The 14,070-nt window shown below is 50.8% G+C and overlaps 1 protein-coding gene across 4 annotated transcripts in view; it reads right to left on the bottom strand.

Moving 5' to 3' along the window:
- Positions 1 to 508: 508 nt before the first annotated feature.
- AGAP2 (ArfGAP with GTPase domain, ankyrin repeat and PH domain 2) overlaps positions 509 to 14,070 on the bottom strand; it is a 116,571-nt gene continuing 103,009 nt past the window's right edge. For 2 of the 4 annotated variants that reach the window (XM_083729324.1, XM_083729322.1), the window contains exons 12-19: positions 13,560 to 13,661; positions 13,290 to 13,436; positions 11,349 to 11,408; positions 9,925 to 10,076; positions 8,844 to 8,934; positions 6,633 to 6,855; positions 5,322 to 5,577; positions 509 to 2,804 (exon numbers count right to left, since the gene is read on the bottom strand). In XM_083729324.1, the coding sequence (XP_083585450.1) occupies positions 2,598 to 2,804; positions 5,322 to 5,577; positions 6,633 to 6,855; positions 8,844 to 8,934; positions 9,925 to 10,076; positions 11,349 to 11,408; positions 13,290 to 13,436; positions 13,560 to 13,661 (1,238 nt within the window). In that variant the 3' untranslated portion in view covers positions 509 to 2,597. The remainder of the gene's footprint in view (positions 2,805 to 5,321; positions 5,578 to 6,632; positions 6,856 to 8,843; positions 8,935 to 9,924; positions 10,077 to 11,348; positions 11,409 to 13,289; positions 13,437 to 13,559; positions 13,662 to 14,070) is intronic. The other 2 variants (XM_083729325.1, XM_083729323.1) reach the window with 1 other exon arrangement.

Raw genomic sequence — 14,070 nt, 5'->3', positions numbered from 1 at the left:
CAGCGCTGGCTCCCGGCCTATAGAGTGAGATGAGCACACAACCCTAGAGTCTGGCAAGACTGGCCCATACGGGCAGGGGTACCTTTACCTTTACCTATGTAAACAAAGCAAATTCTCTCCTTCTCTGTCTTGCTAGTCCTCTTGTTTTTAGTCCCTCCTGTTCACCAGACCTGTGTGGTTTGAGAAACATTTTGCCTGCTGTGATGTGCAGAGGAGTGTTGTTCTGTTCTTGCTTCTCCAGGCAGGGTGAACTTGCTTGCTGCTTCTGAGACCTCTCAAGGCGAGAGCAGGATTGAAGTGTCTGGGCAGCCAGTCCTCCACCAACCTCTTGACACCCAGCCTTGATAATCTCTCTTGTGGCCACAAACACTTTCCTACTCCCTCACCCGTGCAATTCAAGGTGGCCTTAAAAGGCATCCTTTCCGGCTTTAATCTCTGCTAGGAAGGAAGGAAACCGAGTAAGAACTGTTTCCCGCCCAGCAGCAAATCCAACTCCAGACCACAGTCACAAGAAGGAATAACCAGTCTTTGTTATTACATCTTCTTACATTGTCACGTACTTACAAGTTACAATCCAAGAGATTACAACAGCGGCACAGGGCCAATACTATCAGCTCTGGCACTTCTGCGTCCCCCTCCCCCCACCCCCAAACCTCACATTTTCCCCCAAGAGGTATTATAATCCCATCCCACTGTGAGGGCTTGCACCAGAGGCTCTCCTACAACCTTGTGCTGAACTGCCATGCCCAACAGCATAAATTACATTCAGTCTTCAAGAGCCCCCATACCCCACCTGTCCCCCTCACGACCACAGGCTCTAGCCCTCCAAGGCAGGGGGAGGAGGAGCGCAGGGGTCCGAGGTGCAAGGTAGCCCCTCTCAACATCTGGTTGTGCCAGGCCCATCTTCTCTCTGCAAGGGAGGAGGCAGTGGCACCAGGGTAGTCCTTGCCAGCAGGCCCTTCCACCTCCACCAAGGGCCTCTAAACCTCGTGCAACACAATCGCCAATACATTCATGAGTGTGGTCCAATTCAGAAGGGCAGAGAAAGGCCTGGAGCCTCCGTGATGTGGCCGAGATGGGCTTGTGCATCTGGCCCACTCGTTAGCTCCAGCCCTGAACAAAGCAGCCCGGATATGAACTGAGCCACAGCCAACCACTGTGGGGAGTCAGTGCCTGTTCACCTTCCTCCTGGAATTCACTGCCATGACCCTCATCACAGATTTGAAATAAAGCCTGAGGCCACACCACTCATCGCAAACCACACAGGTGCCTCTGCTGCAGTGATGGGACAGGAGGACGACGAACCCTGGCACCAGACATGCTGCCCAGCCAGAGAGAGCGAAGAGTTTTATGAAGCAATAAATTAAAACAGCAGTAGTCTAGCCAGAGAAGGAAGTGGTGACAGGGGGAGGGAGGGAAGGGCCTTTTTTCTTTAGTTTTCAACAAATAACCCTTTATAAAAGCACTCTTGTTTTAAAAGTCAAGGCCTGGGCTTTCCTATCGGTGTCCTTTGTCACACTCTCCCGGCTTTTTGTAGGCCACACCGCCAGCAGGCTGCTGTAAGCTGCACTCACAGCAAACAACAGCCACGCCTGAGCTGGTAGGCAGTGTTTTGGCGGCTGATGGCAGGAGCCTCTCCCAAGGAACCAGAAAGTGATTTGAAGGGATGAGCAGAGAGCAGGTGAGGGGGCAGATCAGTGGCAGGTGCATGGTGGTTTGGGGAGGGGGAGTGCGCATGGCGGTTTAGGGCCAAAAAGAAACCTTGTTGAAAGGCAGAAAAGGTGAAGGGTTGAAGCAGTGCCTTCTCACCCCCTCCCCAGAGGGAAAGGAATGAAGGTGCCAAGACTGAAAGGGGTGTGTGGCCTATTTGGAGAGGCCTGGCAGGGCCATGTGGAAGGGCCAAAGGGTTTCTCCCTCTGCAAATGGCACGGAGGCCCCCTCTCAAACTTTAGGCCCCTGCACACTCCCTTACAAAAGACAAGACTTGCTGGACCATTTTTAACCTTCTCCCCAACAGCCAAGCTTTTCTGGGCCCTCTTAGAGTTGGTTAGGTGAGGCTGGGTCACTGACCACTCCAATAACACTGATTTACATTCCACCTTCAAAGCTTGTTACAAACACAGAAAGAAAAGCAAAAAAACCCCACTCACCACTTGCCCACCCCCGCCCTCCCCATTTCTAAAAGTCCCCAGTAACTGGGAAGAGAAAGCCATCCTGGGCCCTGATCCTTCACTCCAAGCGCTGGGGCGCATTGCTCTCTCTGTTCCCTGCAGGCGTTGGCTGCCTGCCTTTAGAGATGGCTGTTGCCCTGGAGACCAGCAGAGCAGCTCAAGGCCTGGCAGTCGGGAGGAGAGTCGCGAGCCGCCGAGGTGGTTCGGGTGACGGCGGCGGCAGCCTGCGCCAAGCAGAGCCATTGGAGCAGAGCTCTGGGTGGCCACCACCTCCTCATCCTGTGCGAGACGGGAACTCATGATCCAAGCTCCTTGGCACGTAGTCCGGATGCCAGAGGGGTGTGGGGTCTCCCTAGGGAGAAGAGGCATCAGTTGCTGGACCCCTGTTGCACCACTGGGATAGGGAAAGAGGCTCCCCCTGGGATGCTACACCAGGGCAGTCCGGGCCTCGGTCCTTCCCACGCTGGCACTGCTGCTCTTCCGGCGCAGGCCAGGGGTGGCGATGCTGCTGTAGCCTTCGTTCGGGCAGCCGTGTTGCAAGAGGATGTCAGTGCATTCCTGGCTCCCTGATTGGCGGGCGTAGAAGAGGGCTGTGTGCCCAGTGGCGTCGCACGCCTTCACGTCAGCCCCATACTGTGGGGGAAAGAGCGGTTGAGCCGTGTTAGGAACCCCAAGGTGCTCATTCAAAGAAGACACAAACATACACCTAGGCTCATGCTGAGGATTGGGAAATTAGGGTTTCACTGAGTCAACAGCGTACGTTTGCACCCTTGGCTTCCCTTCCACTTCTCCTCTCAGTCCAGAGGCTACCTCTCTCACCACCACCTTACTTCCCTTCTTAGCTTTTTCTCAGACTCTCTTCTGCTTTTCCCACAGCTGTAACGGCAGGCTAGAACAACTTCCTAGGACTGGGACACTGCCCTCTTGCTTGGGTTTGGGAGGGCCTGGTTTGTTCTGGAGTCTGCCAAACCACCTGTGACTACTATCTTGTTTTTTTTTTAAAAAAAAAAACAACAACCCTTCTTGCCCAAAGAGCCTTTTAGTAAATACCGTATTTTTCGCTCCATAGGGTGCACCTGACCATAGGGCGCACCTAGTTTTCAGAGGGTGAAATCAAGTAAAAAAATATGACCCCCCCTCCCCCAGCTCTGGGAGCAGCGGACAGGCTGCAGGCAGCCTGTGGGCTTCTCCCAGACCTTCTTCCTTTTTTTGCGGGAGGTGGGGGAATTCCCCCATCTCCCGCAAAAGCCCACAGGAGCCACGCACCCTTTAAGGAGCGCACGGCTCCTGCGGACCTTTCTACGAGGAGGGAGAAGGGACCGACGCGGCCAGTCAGTCCCTTGTCCCTCCTCTGGGAAAAGCCCCCAAGAGCGCATGGAGCTTGTGTGCGGATCTTGGGGGCTTTTCCCGCCTGCTTCCCCCCTGCATTCGCTCCATAGGTTGCACACACATTTCCCCTTGCTTTTTAGGAGGGAAAAAGTGTGTCCTATGGAGCAAAAAATACGGCAACTATCCCTGTGCCCAACTCTCTATGCAGCAGACACTTCCAACCTGCCAATCTGACATACGGCCCCAGCAGCACACTAGCCAGCCACCCCTGCCGCAACGTAGTACCAAGTTATCTTGTGTATGGAATGGTCCACCAACATTTTTATGCACCCTGCTGACCTTTGCTAATGCTATCTAGAGTACTGTTTTGATTTTAACTTAGAACAGTTAAACCGCGAGAACTGCAGGTGGGATTGGGGGGGGGGCAGTTTGGGGAAATCTGAGCTGCACAAATACTTTGGCCTGGGATGGTCACTGCCAAAAACTGCTGGTGGGAAGGCACACTGATTAGAAGCTACACTAGTCCACCCATCCCAGTACGGTCCACTCTGATTGGCAGAGGGTCTCAGGTAGAAGTATTTCACGTCACCTGCAACCTGATCCTTTATATATATATATATTGAAAACCTGGATATGCCAGGGATTGAACTTGGGCCCTTATGTAAATCGCATGCTCTGCTACTGAACTCTGGCACCTTTCCCTTATATCGATTGTAGGTTGAAGCTCCATGGGCTTTAGATTTGGACCATGGGTGCTCTGCATTTTTTTTAAGGCTGCTTTTAAAAATCTCAGCTGATACAGGTGTCTGAATCATTTCTTAAAGAGCCCACATTGCAGTTGTACATGCTACTACAGAACTCTTAATGTGATTTGGAGCTAGGGCATGGGAAATGGTGCTTTTGATATTCATCAATCACTCAGAGATTCTAGTCGATGTATACAAGCTACAAAAAGCAGCATGAAAGAGGGGCACCTAAACTAGCCATATGGAGTAACTCATGAGAGTCAGCTCTATGGCAGCCCTTGTAGACGCCTGTCCTCTTTCTCCATATAAGGCTCTCATGTGAGGAGAACCTGAGCTTACAGGGTAAAACAGCTCAGAGTGTACGCCCTGCCTACTAATGGGAGGGGGGAGATTCGTCATATCCGAGAGTCTCCAGCCTTTGTTCTTTCTCTCTACTTTCGCTTTTGAGGAGAGAGGACGTGTTTTCACGATGCTGTTCGCTGTGATAGACAATGGATAGTCTGCTGTAAATAAAAACTGCTTCTAGCTGCTAAGATCCTGAGTGGATTTTATTTAAGCACACTGAAGAAAGCATTGGAGCTTGCAGCTTTCTCTGACCGCTGCTCATCTCTGCGTGTTGCTCAGAGCCTTTGGAATGTGGCCTTTGAAGTCCGGAGGCCTAGCAGAACTGCGCAACAAGGCTGGACAACAAGGCTTATCTGAGCAATTAATAGTCTTCATCTCATCTGCACTCTGCATTTAAAGGGGGCTGAGGGATGTTAGGAGACCGCTATTGCCCTCACAGAGCTACTATTTCCAGAGTGGTTTATGAATCCATCAACCCCTGCATCCAGGGAACTTTGGGAAGAGAAATAAAGGTCTCCTAACAACTCTCAGCAGCCTTAACAGACTACACTACTCAGGATTCTTTGGGGGCAAGCCTTGACTGTTGAAAGTGGTATGGTACTGCTTTAACTGTAGAGTGCAGATAGGGCCTTAATCCTTTTTGACCCAGGGCACATGAAGAGAGCTGGAAGGGAACATCTGCTTCCCTCGGATCCCCAACATCCTTCACCGTCCACTGCCAAGAACTTACCCAGACCAGAAGCTGAGTAATAACCACATGCGCCAGGTCACATGCCACGTGCAGCGCCGAGCGCCGGTCTTTGTCGCCCGTGGGGGCGTTGATCTGATCCTTGGAGCTGTGGGCCAGCAACAGCAGCACAGCACCCAGGTCCTGGTCCAGCACGGCCTGGAAGAGCTGGCACCCGAGGGAAAGTTCAGAGGGGGGCAGCGGTGCCAAGAATAGCCGCTGCTCGTATTTGGCTCGAATCCATGACTCCCGCTCTTCCCTGAGAAGACAGACAGAGAAAGGGGGGTTATGATGGCTATAGGCAAATTCCATTTTCAGAGTCTGTATGCTGCGGAATACAAGGGGAACAGAAGGGAAGGGCTAGTGCACTTATGACCCTGGTTGAGGTTTCTTTCCCCCAGTGAGAAACAGGACTGGATGGAGCAGTTGGCATGATCCACTCAGCATGGTCCTTCTTAAGTAGAGAAGACCATCACGCCAAGTGAAGAATAAACTAGATGATTCTCAGGGACCCAACTCTACAATATAATCATTCTGAGTCTAAGCACCGGCCTAGCACTAAATGGAAAGAGCAAAACCCATAACAATGTACACCTAGAGTTTGTAATCGGTGAATGTAAATGGATTCTCTGTGCCCTTACATCTGCAAAAAGATTGATATTGATACATTGGAAGGACAAAAATATAGCCTCTTTTGATCAATGGATAGATGACATGACAACTCTTGCAACCCATGAACAGATCGTTTTCAGATGAAGATTATGTATGGACAAATTTAACAATGTTTGGAACTTATTTACTGAAACCATAGTGACCCATGAATCAATGTATATTTGAGAGAAACAGTATGTTCATTCATTTACATATATGTTATATAGTTCTGTAATCTTAATTATATTTTATTTTCATATTGTTGTTTTCCTCTGACTTTTAATATGTTTTTTGTATTCTTTTTCTTTTTTTTACTTTAACTCATTGTATTATTATTATTATTATTATTATTATTATTATTTATTTATTTATTTATTTATTTAGAGTAGCTACTACGTAGGACCGCAAAAATCAGTTAAGGGCACAATAAGCCAGGCAAAGTGAAGCCATTTTGAGAGAAGGTGTGGCAAGTGCTTAAGTTCCCCCACCTACCCCAGGTACCAGTCTAAACTGGTAGTTTAACAGCGCAATTCTGCGCATGTGGACTCAGAATTTAACGCCCACAACTTTCGACAAGATTACGCTTCTGCACAGGGCTGCAGCCTTAGGTCCTGGAGGCTCCAGTTGTGGCTGTGTTACGGTGGCAGCTTGCCCTGCACTCACCGTGACGACTCGCAAGTGGGTTTCCGGCGTCCTTGCGTGCATTTCTCCCAGACGCTGTTGGCCGTTTCGTTGCCGATGGAGGTGAGGACCAGCGTGAGCTCCAGCGGCCAGTCGTCCAAGTCAAGGGAGCGGACCCGGGAGAGGTGGGTACCAAGGTTCCGGTGGATGCCAGAGCACTCAATGCAGATCAACGCCCCCAAGTTCAGGCTGGCCCAGGTTGGGTCTGGGGGTGAGACAAGCCAGCCAATCAGAAATCAGGGAAGGCTCCTCTCGCCCCCTGCAAAAAGCTCACAGAGCTACAATTCCCAGAGTTCTCCCGGAAGTGAGGTTGTTGAACCACTCTGGGAATTGTAGCTCTGAAAGGGGAATAGGAATTTCCTACTAGCTCTCTGCTCTTTTTGCAGACTACAGTCGCTAGGATGCTTTGGGGAAGCCATAATTGTTTAAAGTGGCATGATGCTCTTTAAATGCATAGTGAAGATGGGGCCTTACTCATGCTCATCAAGCCAAGATCCACCTTGAACTGCTCACCTGTCTTTTTAAAGGTTTCCTCTACCTCCCCCTGACAATCATATGCTCCACTGAAGAAAGCTTGGAGCTTTTGATTTTCCTGCCCACAAACAAGGGACTGTGCCATCTTCCAGTGAAACAATGGCTTTCTACTGCCTTCACATCTGAGCCCCAGGAGTTATCAAGTTAATGCTATAATACCCCAAATGAACAGACAAGAAAGACATGAAACAGAATTCATACAAACAATCCAGGACAGCAAAGTTCAATTGCTTCACAGAATTACAACCCCATCATTCTCAACCAGCGAGGTCAATGTTCAGGTTTGATGGGAATTGTAATCCAAAACATCTGGAGGGAACCAGATTGAAGAAGGCTGATCTAGTGGACAGGGACTAGGGAGACCTGGGTTCATGTCCCTGTTCACCATGTGATGTTGGGCCTATACCCCACTCTAGCCCAACCTACTTCAGACTGCTGTTGTAAAGATAGAGGATTTTTGTACGCTGCTTTGTGAAATAAGGCTGGGATAAAAATTTTAAAAGAATTAAACGCACTTGTCAGGACTGCCGCTAGGTCCCAGCTCACAGAGGACCAACGCCCAGTGGATGTTATATACAAAAGTCTTTATTAAAGTTTAGTTTCCATTTCCAAGCTCTGGGCGCGCAGACCCACGTCTCGACGCTAGACCGGCTGAGTCCCCTCTGACTCACTGCTCCACCCACACCAGTTTAAGATTCTAGCCCGGCTCCACCTCCTACGCTGTTCTTTCCTTCGCTGGGTCCTTCTGCCCTCTGGGGTTCCCTCCTTCCTGGACTCCTCTGACGCTGAGCCTCCTGAGTCTTGCCCCTCCCTCCGGCGGGCTTTAGGACCTGGCTCCCTTCCCGGGCTCCCCGCTGTGCCGCGCTCCTGTACATTTGAACTTGGCGCGCGCGCCCAGCCGTGACTTTCCTTCTGACCGTTTCCCCGCTTCCTGATGTGGGCGTTGCCAAACCTGACTCCTCTCCTCCCTCTGGTGGTGAGGACACTGGTCCCGACTCCTGGGACTCCCCCTCCCCACTGCGCTCTGGTGGAGACGCTGGTCCTGATCTCCAACTGCTGCTCAGGGACTCCCCGCTGGCCCCTTCCTCCTGGGGCTTCCCCCCTGGAGCCCCCCTCGCTCTGGCCACCGGCGCTCCCTTCTGTGAGTCCTCCGATTCGCTAGAGAGGCTTGTGGAATAACTCTGGCCACTGTCACTGCCTGCGCCCCCCTCGTACTCCTCCTCCTCACTCTCCATTTGCTCCCCCTCCTGTGTCTCTCCTTCTGAACCCCTGACAGCACTCAATCCCAGCTCACTCCTGTTCCCCTACCTGCAACTATGGCATTTTGGCTATCATAGATTGTTTCATCTTGGGCAGGTGTCACACCCTCTCTCTGTTCTGCATAGCATCTAGCACATAAAATAAAGATTACATAGAAGCTGTCATAATACTCCCTGGATCCTCTGTCTCCAGACAGGATTAACCAACGTGCTGAAAGGGAACTACCCGTTCCTAAGGAACTGGCAGAAAGCAGAGCTGCGTGGTGCCAAATGGCAGCACTAATATCTCAATAGCTTTAGTGCTAATAATACCCAAGGATCAATCACTGCCACCCAGGGGGAAAACACACACATCTGGAATCTCTTTAGATCCGACTGCATACAAAAGAGAAATACTTACTCAAGGCCCCACAGTCCACACATAAGGAATTGCCTTTGGCATTACGGATGGCCTGGATTGCCACTGCTTCACTCTGGCTGTCCATGCGAGCCTGTAGGGATAGAGACAGAGGGTGCATCTTCCTGCTAGCCTTTTCTTCAGAGCGCTCGAAGCCTGGTCTCCCTCCCCAAGGCAACAGTTCAGCCCCTCTTCAAACCTTGAGCAAGGTTCTCGCTTTGTGTGCCAGTCTTCAGCCCCAACTGCAACAGGGTGGCCCCTGGAGACATTGCCTTGTGCCATGGACTTTCCTTATTTGAGCTGAGACAAATGGGATCACAGAGCAGCTGACTCTGAGATGGGACCTGCTTTATGGAATGCTCTACGCAGGGAGGTCGATCGAGAACCCTACCTCGCCCCAAGCTTTTGCACTGCATGTTTGGATTTCTACTGTTTTCTCTGTTTGTGTTGATTTTTTTGTATTTTTTTGTACGGTTGCTGTTTCCATGCTCCCTATTCAGAGTAAAAAAAACTCATCACCACCAAACACCCGGGGGGTGGGGTGGAGATGTTCTTCCCTGGTGCCAGAAAAATGGGGAGAGTGTTGGAAAAATGGAGATCTATTACAAAAAAGGCCCATCTATATAACACATGGGTGGCTAGGACTTGCTGATCAGGTCGGCGGTTCGAATCCCCACAACAGGGTGAGCTCCCGTTGCTCGGTCCCTGCTCCTGCCAACCTAGCAGTTTGAAAGCACGTCAAAGTGCAAGTAGATAAATAGGTACCGCTCCGGTGGGAAGGTAAACGGCGTTTTCGTGCACTGCTCTGGTCACCAGAAGCAACTTAGTCATGCTGGCCACATGACCTGGAAGCTGTACGCCGGCTCCCTCAGCCAATAAAGTGAGATGAGTGCCGCAACCCCAGAGTCGGTCACGACTGGACCTAATGATCAGGGGTCCCTTTACCTTTATATAACACATTAAGTGGAAGGTGTGATCATGACAATGGTAGCCAATATTGAGACAGGCAAGCCTAGATCATTGCAGGGTAGAGTCATATGTGTGTGCCCCCGTGGTTTTTTTTTTTGGGGGGGGGTATCAGTACCTTGTTCTTGCTACTCTCGCAGCACTGCAAGCTAGCCAAGATCTGGCTCTCGATGGCCTGGACCCAGGAGTCCCTCTCTTCAATGGTGCTGGCTTCGAAATGCCATGTCTGCCCTGTACTGGAGACGATGATGAACTCAAAGTTCTCCTCCTCTGTGGATACAAAAGAGCAGCTTCCAGCTGGACCGCAGTGGAGGCTGGATGAACCCTAGGGCTTCCAACCAACATATTTTCCCTCCCTGCGCTCCCGTAATGGACAGGTTCAACACAACCAGAGAATGGGGAGGGTGCCCTGCAGGGGGAGTGACATCGACAACAGCCACGGCTTGTGTTCGCTAAGAGCCTTAAACCCCATAAGGAGAGCCAGAGCCAGAGTTTTAAGGCACACACCTTCCTGAGAGCACGAGTCCCACGATTACACTTATTCAAATATTTGCCACTGCCAACGTGCAAACATATTTGCTACTGCAAAAGTATTTACATAGCGCCCTGAAGTTGTGGAATGCTGTACAATGTGTGTTTTGCCTGGGTTTTTTTGCCGGCTCTCTCACAACCGTGCTATAAACTGCCATTTCCCATGTTACAGATGGGGGGGGGGCAGGGGAGTGAAAAAATGGAACACACTGTGGGGTCCAGAAGAGGCGGGGCTTGAACTCAGGTCCCCTCAGCCCCAGACCTGCGGCTTGAATAAATGGGCCTTAGTCTCTTCCGGAGTCTTCAAGAAAATCTCCAAAAGTTAACGGTACAGCAGTGCCCTTATGTAAGGGCAACTAAAAGGTGACAAGCAAACAAGGAAGGTTTTTAGTTCATCAAAACCCTTGGTGGAAGGACACAACAACGACAACCACCAGGGCATTAAAAAGGGGCTGGTGCCATAATGCCACAATGTGCTGGCTTTCCAAACTCTCCCCCTTCAGGGCTCTCTGTGCTCTGTTGACGTGCCTGCCAAGGAACCTCTGGGCATGGCAGAGGTTTCTGGGGGAATGCATTCTAGGGCACCCATGGGGCATTCCTGTTCACCTGCACACACTAAGAGGGCACTCTAGACACACCCAGCAATCCCCACGGCTGTACAGTGCAGGACGAGATGGGGCTCATCTGTCATTACAGATCTTCCAGTTGAGGAAGCCCTGAGGAGCCCGCAGGCTCTGTGGAACACAGTTTGGAAACAGCCATCTTAAAGGAATTCCAGGAGCTCAGCCACCTTTGCAAACCCAATGTGAGCAGGGAGGGACATTTTAACACTCCCCGGGGGCTGGGGGGTTGTTAAGGAGAGGCAGAATAGGACGGAAGCTTTCTTGATCACGGGGGAAGCGTTTTGGGGACAGACATCTACGCAGGCTGCACGTCACGATGTAAGCACAATCGCATGCAACAGGCGCCACGGCACAAAAGGAGCTCGCGCCTGCCCCCGCCACTCATTACCTGTTTTATAAATATTTCTTAAACTACCAAAGGTTTTTAATTTCCACATTTTACGCTTGGCTGCGGAGGGTCCGGAGGGGAAGCAGGAAGCGAGAGGCAGAGAAAGAGAAGGGAGGAAAAGAAGAAAGGGGAGAGTGTTCAGAGGAGGAGAAAAATAAGAACCAAAAAAAGCAGAGGCTATCCAGAACCCACGGGCCCAGGGGGTGGCAGTGGCGGTGGATGCGTGAAGAGTCACAAGGGAGAGTGAGGGGAGGAAGCTGCGTGAGCCGCGATAAACCCTTCCTGGGCAAGGGGGCATACAGCAAAACCGCAAGAGTGGAAAAGAAAGGCTTCACATCAGCTGCCTAGTGTAGACAGAACAGAAGAGGTGGGGGTGGGAGCGGGAAGCCCAGTTGGACTTGGGGTGGTGCCTTCCGGACTCGGAATCTGTGGGGTGCTACCCTTCAAAAAACCCACTGGTTTCAGCATGGCCTCCCCGCAGTCTAAATTCGTACTTCCTGAGGGCGGGCGGACTGAAGACAGTGCTGGCCTTTCCTCTAGATCAGGGGTGGCTAACATTTTCCTTGAACCTTTTGGCCAATTCTCCAGCAAGTTATGGTGCCAAGAGTGGGTGTGGCCACCACACACTCTTAGGACTCATCCACATTTCCCCCAGGAAAATCCATTCTTTAGAGCTAAATCGGACCAAACGTCAATTGGATTTCTCTGGGTTGACATATGCTCCAATTGAGCACTAAAGAATGGGTTTTCCAGCGGGAAGCAGTCGGGCAAAGGCAAACCCGCTTGGATCCATGCCTACAAAGCAGGGGACAAATGGACGTGTGGATGAGCCCTTGCATGTTGGCTGGAGCTGATGAGAGTTGGGAGTCTAACAACATTGAGAACCACAGGTTCCCCAGCCATGATCTAGTGTGATCCACTAGATCAGGCAGAGGGAGCTTCCAGTTCACAGACCACATTGGTCCCAGCAGAGACCATTTCCACCCCACAGAAAACCATCTGCTCCACACCCAACTTCATAAGATCAGAGATCATCACAGGAGCTATTTCCCCATTGAAAACCAGCTTGCCTTCACAGTGATGTAAGGTGACTGACAGGCGGATGGCCCTACTCACCTGTCAGCCATGGTAAATACCCAATCCCAGTTCACAGGATCATTCCCTACATTTTTCTGAGGGAGAAGGAAGGTGTGAAGTGGGCATTTGGGCAGAGTGCTTGGGGGTTCGCACTGTGGAAGGGAGTCTTCCCTCTCCTGCAAAGACTGTCACTCTGGCAAATATATGCATGTCTTCCCAAGAATGTGGCTACTTATTTTGAAAGGTGAGGCGAGCAAGCTCCTTCTCCTGTTCTTATGAAAATTTGCATTACCAGGAGCAAACCAGCTGGGGCCACAACTTTTCCTACCCTAGAAAACAACGGGGTGGTCCTTCTAAGATCGCAAAAATGTTAACCCCTATCTGAAGACAGAGACGATGTATGTACCTTTGTAACCCAAGAAAATCTTCAATAAAAACATTTTTTAAAAAATGTTAACCCCTGAAATGGAGGGTCAGTGTGATGTCACTACAGGCACCATTTTAAAAAATCAGCTCAATGCATCATTCCTAAGTCTGTCTCCGCAGTCTGGAGTGAGAGTTTGGATTTGATGTCTGGCTTTATCACTACCCGGAGTCTCAAAGCGGCTAACATTCTCCTTTCCCTTCCTCCCCCACAACAAACACTCTGTGGGGTGAGTGGGGCTGAGAGACTTCAGAGAAGTGTGACTGGCCCAAGGTCACCCAGCAGCTGCAGGTGGAGGAGCAGGGAATCGAACCCGGTTCACCAGATTACAAGTCTACTGCTCTTAACCACTACACCACACAGGCTCTTGAGTTTCTCAGGGGTCAGGAGCCCACAAGCCAGTCTCCCTTGCAGACAAAACCAAGGCAGCTACCTCTTACCTTCTGCCTGCCCTGCAGACCCCTCTGTTTTTGAAGGAGTTGACAGCTTCTTCCTCCGGTGCTTCTTTCTGTCAACCATAGGGGATGGAGGTGGGTCTTTCCCACCGCTGCCAGGGCTGGAGAGCCCTTCTGCAGCCATGGCTACCTCTGCAGAAACAGGCAGGAGAAACAGATCACATGGCTTCCTCCTTTCCTCTGGGCTCAAAGCAGCCCTTTCCCAGCATCCTCTCTCCTCCATCCTGGGAGCTTCCAGGTCTGGGCTGAACTTACCAGCCTTGGAAGAGGACACAGATCGCTGCAGGCGCTCAGGTTTGCCTAAGAGTTTGATCGCTGGGTCGACAGGAGGATTCAGCAGACCTGGACTGGGGCAAGCTGGGATGGGCGGGATAGAATGAAATAATGAAGCCGTGTCAGTCAGGACGTTCACACAACTGGCCCAGAACTGCCACCTCTGACTCCCATCAGCACTTTAAACTCTCTCAGGTTTTCTCCAGGTTTCAACTGAAATAGGTGGAAACCTGTATACCTAAGACCTTCTGCATGAAAAGCATTTGCACAAGAGTAAGCTGTGGCCTGTCAAGGTGTGAATATCCTAGTTTCCTAGATGTGAGTTCCTCAACATAGGGGGCCTAAGACAGCACTTGCTCTTCCCATTTTAGTTCATCTAAATAACTATGGCTTTTGAGGGGGGGGGGGGTATCTGATTTTTTAATTTTTTTGGCCTGCATTCTATTTGTTTTGTTGGAGGTGTGGGTGTTTTGGGTATGGATTCTGAGCACTG

This window comes from Podarcis gaigeae (genome assembly GCF_964106915.1).
Source record: "Podarcis gaigeae genome assembly, chromosome: 2".
NCBI lineage: Eukaryota > Metazoa > Chordata > Lepidosauria > Squamata > Lacertidae > Podarcis > Podarcis gaigeae.
Note: the sequence above shows the minus strand (reverse complement) of the source record. Positions and strands in the feature narration are given on the sequence as shown.